Source organism: Melopsittacus undulatus, chromosome 6 (assembly GCF_012275295.1).
Source record: "Melopsittacus undulatus isolate bMelUnd1 chromosome 6, bMelUnd1.mat.Z, whole genome shotgun sequence".
Lineage (NCBI taxonomy): Eukaryota > Metazoa > Chordata > Aves > Psittaciformes > Psittaculidae > Melopsittacus > Melopsittacus undulatus.
The window spans coordinates 21799984-21807111 of NC_047532.1; the positions used below are offsets into that span (position 1 = coordinate 21799984).

The window sequence follows — 7128 nt, forward strand, 5'->3', positions numbered from 1 at the left end:
AATACCCACTCAAATCTAGATTAGAGACTGTATCACGTTTCTAAAAGGTGATACATACATACACACAAACATACCTGTAACTGTTTAATTGTCTCTCCACCTTTTCCAATAACTAATCCTGCTTTACTTGCTGGAATCATAATTTCTTGGACTGCATTTCCAGGTCCATCACTATGGTGAAAGCCAGGTGCAGGTCTTCCCTTTTCAACTATCTGATCAAGTAATCTTTTTGCTGACCTATGAAGGAATATATACATTTATAAATACACTTACTCCTACAAGTGTCTCTTGCTCACACCCATTCTTGCTTGGAAATTTTGGTTTTCTTAATTTGCAAAGTTTCTGATGAAGAAATATAATCACTACCACTAAGAAATATGAGGCAAACTCCACAAACCTGTAAAAATAACGTAAAAAATTAACTGCAAGATTAACGTGGTAGATCTAAAACCAACACAGTGTCAGAATACAAAATGTGTTTTTACCAAACACACCATCATCCCTGAATTTGGTTACTCTGATCAAACCATAATTCAGAAGATGGAAACGTTGTCTTTTAAAATATTTTAAAGTCTTAATTAGAAGATTAATAATTGTTACTGTTTACCTTTTTAGCGCATTTTTAAAAAGAAAAAAAAAAAAACAGAGAAAACTTTTTCTAACTTTGCTTAATTTCAGTAGTAATTTGAATAACCTCTGATTTCACAGCAACTTTTCTTTAATGTACCAACAGCGATTCTTAAGGCAAATCTAGTCTAGGATAAGTTTTATAAAAAGGAAAAAAAAAACCCAACACTCTTTAAACCTAAGTTTAACACCAAGTACTTTGATAGCTACTGCTTGATTCAGCATGCAAAGCAAGCACATAGGTACTTGTAGCCATTACCAGAATATTGAACAAAAGTATATATTCACCACATGGGAGTTGCTATCAGAGTAAAATTGTGATTACAGTATTAACATCAGTTAAAAATCCTTTCCTGTAATATGTGAGTGGAATAAACTGTAATTAGAAAAAAAAACACCAACCAAACTCCTGTAAAGAATGAATTTCATGAATGCTTGGCTGCAACATAAGATGACAATACCATGCTACTTTCCCAAGGGAAAACACATAGCTGCAAACATTACCTGCAAACCCAAACTGGGAGCAGCTAACATAAATGAGGTGATACCAAATACACTACTACACTTAAGAACTTTCTTAGCATAGCCAGGATAAGGTGGTCTTTAAGTGGCTGTATGACTTCTGTGCCAGTAAAAAATGCAAATCAAACACAACATTTTCACTGTTACAATCCTCTTCCCTGAACACAGGAAAGCAAAAGTTAACTTTGCTGACAGGCATTAGAGACACCACTTATAATAATTTTTTGCATACATTAATTTTCACAAAAGCCACTTAGGAACTCTGATGGGTTGGGCTCTGAGTAACTCCTATTCTGACACATTACTAATTTTTCCACATTTTCCCCGTGTATTATCTACAAGGTTTGGACTGGGAAAAGTTGGAGGTTTCATATATTTGTCTTAAAATCCCAAGTATGATGAGGGCCTTTTATCTTATGTATACATTTGATTTTCCTCAGACTGCCTCTTCAATAGAAAAAAAAAAAGAAAAAAATACTGCATTATGAACACACTATCTAGACATAACATCTTGATCATAAAAAAATAAATTTAAGTGTACTGTACTGTTAAATATGAACACACAAAATTTATTTTACTTACTGAACAGACTCTGGTGTTCCAGTTAGCATACATGATCTTTCAGGCAGGCCTCCACTATCTACAGCCATCAAACAGAACAAATTTCTCAGTAGTGTAAAATCAGAAAGAGGTTGTGACATCAAACATTAATATACGAACTACTGGAATTTCACAAAATAATTAATGTATCCCAATAATTTTGCATTTCTTTAAACCATGACAACTACCATTAGCACAAAAAAAATACACCTTTAATGAAGGTTCAGGCAATTAGAAGCAATGACCAGCTTTCTGAACTTTCCACCAAAAAAACCCCACCAAAATAAAGAATAAAACCACGAATAGTTACCAGGTGCAATCTGTATTTTACAGCCAGACTCTTGCTGTATGCGTGAGATCTGCTCTCCACCTCTGCCAATTACTTAGAGAAAGAAAATATCAAAAGTTTATTTGTATTAACAGCATCTGCTAACATTCCTCATTATACTACACCACCACATCCATACTACTTACTGAATCCAACCATCCCATCTGGAACTTTGTACTCTTCTGTCATCACAGACCTATGGATAATGTTAAATCAAACAAAAGATACTGACCATTCAGAGACCAAACTGGCATTAAATCTATATATAACCTGCCATTAAACTAAGAAACCTACAGCCCGCATTATCATCCTGACTTTCATGTCTCACATCAACTTTGAAAGTTGTTACATGAGCACAGTACTGACAATAAACAAATGGGACTACAAATAGTTCAAATATAATATGAATATATCTGAGTTTTCCTTCATCCTCTTTACTATTAAAAGATGTGAGGTACAAAAAGGTAATGTAGTATTTTAAGTTTCACCTGTATATTCATCTAAGTATGCTGAAAACACACAATTTCAGCATCTCGTATATCAAAACCAAAAGCCAGAGCATGATAATAATAGTTGGATATGGTTCTTCAGGGAAGAAAAAACTTGAGAAAACTACTATGTTGTAGCAAATGTAACTGAGAAATATACTGTGTCAAGTCTGAACCCCCCCTCTTTTTTCTTTTTTTGTTGAATTCCACTGCTTTCCTTTTTGTTTAAGGGATAGTGTCAACCCCTTTCCCTTCAGATTTTTTTCTAATTTCAGGTTATGCTACCTATGCTTGAGTACTAAAAACCAGCAAGGCATTTTCCTTTTACTAAACTTGATGTACAGCCTAGACTGCAAAGAAAAAGAGACAACAATATAGATGCATTTTAAGTGTTTGGCTTGGGACTTGCAAAACTAGATTTCAAAGAATCACACAACTAGAGAGTAATTTTTTATGCAATTATGCTACTTTTCAGATAAGCTCTCATTGATACCACTTGAAAATTAATGAAAAAAAAATAAAATTCTTGCAACTGCTTTCACTAAAGAGGAAAACTCTACGTAATATGTAACATAAACTCTTACCTTTGTTGTTGATGCATTGGTGGTAGCTGATTTCCAAAAGCTATAAACAAATATTAAAATTAAATTCAAACCAGTTGTATAATTTACAACTAAGCTTCCCCTTTGATAATAAAAATTAGCTGGACCAACTTTTGTCCGACTTGACTTTTAAGAAGTGTTATCAAGAGCCTTAAAAATGGCTTAAACCATTCTCAACTGTTGCTAACTACACTGTCAATTTTATAAAGCAGACTCCCACTGCTTCAAGAAAATAAGACACAAACCCCCAGCCACACATTTGGTATTATTGATTTAAGCATCACCTACCAGAACATCATTTCAGATTCTTGTTTTGACAATGTTACAGTCATTTATTCTGCCTTTCCCCCTCCCCCCCCCAAATAAAAATTACTTACAGTCATTCTGAGGAGCAACTTTCTTAGCATCTGGTTGATCTGAAAAATTAAGACGTTTTTGAATTTTTTTTTGCTAAAAAATTCAACAAGTGTTTACACCTTTTAGTGTGAATCGTAACTTTCCACTGTTTTAGTCCCCCTTTCATTTTTTTTCCCTTCCATTTTTTTCCTCCAATTTCAGGGAGTTGATCATCTGAATAGAAGAAAGAATCTCACGAACACTCAGCACTTGGTTAGTATAGCTGAAAAGATGTTAGATTTTTCCATGTATCTACTCAAGTAGTTTAACAAAAGGCAGTTTTCAGAACACACTGTAGATTGCTCATAGATACCCAGTCACTGAAACTTAGTTAACTAAGACAAGGAACAAAGTTTAGCTGTTGGTTGCTCAAGCTAATGATGCTTCTATAGTTAAAAAAAAAAAAAGGAGAAAAAATAACTCAAACCCATACAAAAATCAACAATGATTTAAAGGAGAAAAAAAAAAACAAACCCACAAAAATCTCTGACAATGATCACAAATCTATATCAAACATCGGAAAATACAACAGTATCCCATGGCAATGCAATCTCAATCTGAATGTCAATATGAAATTCCTATCCAAATATCAAGCATTTCATAGCATAAAACTTCAAAAAAAAAAAGCAGATTCAAAGCAACTACATCATCACCATCCAAATCCTTTCTGTACAGTAAAGGAATGAAAGGCATAATTAACCTCTACCTGAAAAGATAAGACTTTGGATGCTCCTCTCCCACCCCAAAATAAAGGTTATATGAACCATTATAATTTATGTGTGGCAAAAACTCTAGACACATATTCCAAGAAATATTTGTGTCAATCCAGAAAGATCCACTAGTTTATGTCATGTTTACATACTAAACACAGGTAATAAATAAAAATTCCTGCCTTTAAAAGGAGAGGGCATTCCCTCCCAGTGTGTTGTACTGCTCGGACTTGTCCAAGAGCCATCTACACATAAAATAAAAAGAATACATTACATATATCATCTGAAGCATCATTAGCTCATTTTTGTATATTGAGAATCTCACTGTTAATAGAAAAAAAAACTTCATTAAACAAGAACTCCTGATATTAAGCCCTAGTTACATTCTGTAGACTGAGTTTCAATCCTCTTAAAGGAAAAAAGTCATTGCTCTTTTGTGAGACCTAGGAGAACACTGCAACAAGTTCAGAGATTCCTTTCCACAATTTAGCCAGGATTCTGTGTGTATATTAATTGTACCAAACCCTGTTAAGTTCAAACTGACTGCTTAGTAAGAGACAGAAGACCACACACACATTTCAAGGGAAAATTTTACTGCTGTATAAAGAAATCCAAAACACTGCAAAAAGATTTAATAATGATCTTATCAGGGTTCACACATGCTATAGGTGTAAATGTTAAAACTAAGCAAAAGTTTATGCAAGATAGAAAATACACTTTCCTGTATTTTTTTAAAGTCCTATGCTTTTACAATGAAATGCATTAACAGTTTTATTTGAAACTGCAACAATAAAGTATATGAAACAATACAAGTAGAAGAGTGAGCACTTCTTACTCCAATGGTAATTTACAAACTGTAATCAGCCCTACACACTACAAAAGACTTAAATGATATATCTGTGTGAGCTTCTCAGCCACATGTTTATCTGCTCTCCATCCCCAGCATATGCTTTTCTCTTCACAATGTTTAAACCACGTTAAGAATATTTTATAACAGGGTTACATTCATTTCAGGTTACAGCATGATGGTTTAAAACTATTTCCCCATTAAACCGAAAATGAAAAAGCATGTAATGATCTACAAAGGAAACAAGATGTTTTTATGCTGCGCTATGGGAAAACAAACAAACAACCCACAAACAAAAACACCACCTACAATTTTTCTAGCATCATAGCCATACTGAATAGCCAAATCCAGCAGTAGTAAGCCCATACCTCCATCCTCAAGAGGTCTTTTTTGTCCTCCATAACCGTAGTCGTTTGAATTCATTGATGTGCCAGCATCTCCTCCAATTTTTGCTGCAATCTAAACAAAAGGCAGGTGTTTTGAGGGGGGAAAAAACCCTAAAAATCTATCAACATGCCCTCATTTATTCCAGGTCTTCCAAAAGATTTTGAGCAATTTATACAATGCACACTAAAATGATTCAAAATAAGCACAAGTCTGGTGTCAGGAACAGTTTTGCTCACATAAATTATATTTCATAGTATCTTCAACGAGACTTCCCTTCAACAGGAAACCTTCCTACATTTTCCTCACCGGTTAGGGAAGAAAGAAAAAAAAAACAAAACCAAAGCAAAAAACCCCCATGGCAGGGGGATAGAACTAGGTGATCTTAAGGTTGTTTCCTAACTATTCTATGAATCTCAAAACCAACTACCTTTCAAATAGTAGAAACTTTTTTTCCCTTTTCTACTCATTGTTCCTGGAAAAAAAACTAATCAAACCCACAGCTAAAACTACTCCAAACATCAGCAGTCCCGATAACACTGGCCCTTCAACTACTGCCAAAACCGCGACCACTTATTACCAAACAAGGTGAGAATTTTACCCGAGAAATCATGAAACCATCGCCTGTGGTGCAAAACCTACAAACTGAACTCCGGGATAAAGAACTTCCTACAAGACGGCCCTAGCCGCCTTCACTCCGCAGGCCGCAGCCCTTCCCAACCGGTTTGAGCAGGTTAGCGGGCACCGAGGGCGCCCCGGGGAACACAATGCTGGCCGCGGGAGGAACCGCCTTCCGTCCCGCTGCCCGTCAGCCACCCACGAGGCCCAGCACGGCGCCGGGAGCCCGATAAGTCGCCGCGCCGCCAGCTGAGATTTCGCCTCCCCGCCTGCAGCAGGGACCACAACGCGCCGCATCCCTCACCCTGCCGCTCCGCGAAGGCACTGATCTCTTCGGTCCGAGATACTGCAAGCACCCAGTCCGCGAGCGGGCAATGGCGGAGTGGTGGCAACCAGGGACTGACTGAAAAGGCTTTTCAGTCCCTGAGGGCGGGAGGACGGCGCGGGCGCTCATCGCGGCGTACGTGGAGGGGGGCGACGGGACGAGACGGGACAAAGCCCCCCCCTCTCCACATCGCAAATACATATCGGCGGAGAAACCCCGCTCCGCAAGTGTCCCCAGCGCACAGCCCGCTAACTCCTCCCGCGGCTGAGGCGCCGCGGCCTGCCCAGCGGCTGCCTCCGGGCCGCGGGGGCCCATTGATCTGGTAGAGCCGAGTTACACACACACACCTGCCTAGCTCTCTGCAGTGCATCTTTAAAGGCATCGTTCACTCCTCCACCTCCACCGCCGCCTCCCCCGGGCGCGCCTGAAGCAGGCGGAGGCACTGTAGAATAGTCGGCCATACTCGCTCGGCTACCGCTTCCTGCCCCGCTCGCTGCTTGCCAAGAAAGAAAGAAAATGGCGGCGGGCGCGGGCCTTTCACATTCCTCCGCGGCATCGTGCTCGGGGGGGGGAGCGGGGGGGGAGAACTTGTTTAACCTCGCGAGATTTTATTGGCGAGATTTCACCAGCATGCCAGAGAAAGGCGAAGAAGCCTCGCGGCGTTTCGAGGCTTTGTGGGGG

At 38.6% G+C, this 7128-nt stretch overlaps 1 protein-coding gene across 11 annotated transcripts in view; it reads right to left on the reverse strand.

The window, feature by feature from the left end:
* The window catches only part of FUBP1 (far upstream element binding protein 1), a 36192-nt gene extending 29176 nt beyond the window's left edge, over positions 1 to 7016 (reverse strand). For 8 of the 11 annotated variants that reach the window (XR_004080856.2, XR_004080855.2, XR_004080858.2 and 5 more), the window contains exons 1-9: positions 6795 to 6993; positions 5489 to 5579; positions 4456 to 4518; positions 3545 to 3583; positions 3150 to 3189; positions 2224 to 2273; positions 2060 to 2131; positions 1732 to 1789; positions 75 to 237 (exon numbers count right to left, since the gene is read on the reverse strand). Coding sequence is in view for 7 of the 11 variants with exons in the window: in XM_031050748.2 (XP_030906608.1) it covers positions 75 to 237; positions 1732 to 1789; positions 2060 to 2131; positions 2224 to 2273; positions 3150 to 3189; positions 3545 to 3583; positions 4456 to 4518; positions 5489 to 5579; positions 6795 to 6908 (690 nt within the window). In the remaining 4 variants the exon portion in view is untranslated. Of the gene's footprint in view, positions 1 to 74; positions 238 to 1731; positions 1790 to 2059; positions 2132 to 2223; positions 2274 to 3149; positions 3190 to 3544; positions 3584 to 4455; positions 4519 to 5488; positions 5580 to 6794 lie in introns of all 11 variants that reach the window. The other 3 variants (XM_031050750.2, XM_031050749.2, XM_005151044.3) reach the window with 1 other exon arrangement.
* Between the last annotated feature and the right edge of the window lie 112 nt (positions 7017 to 7128).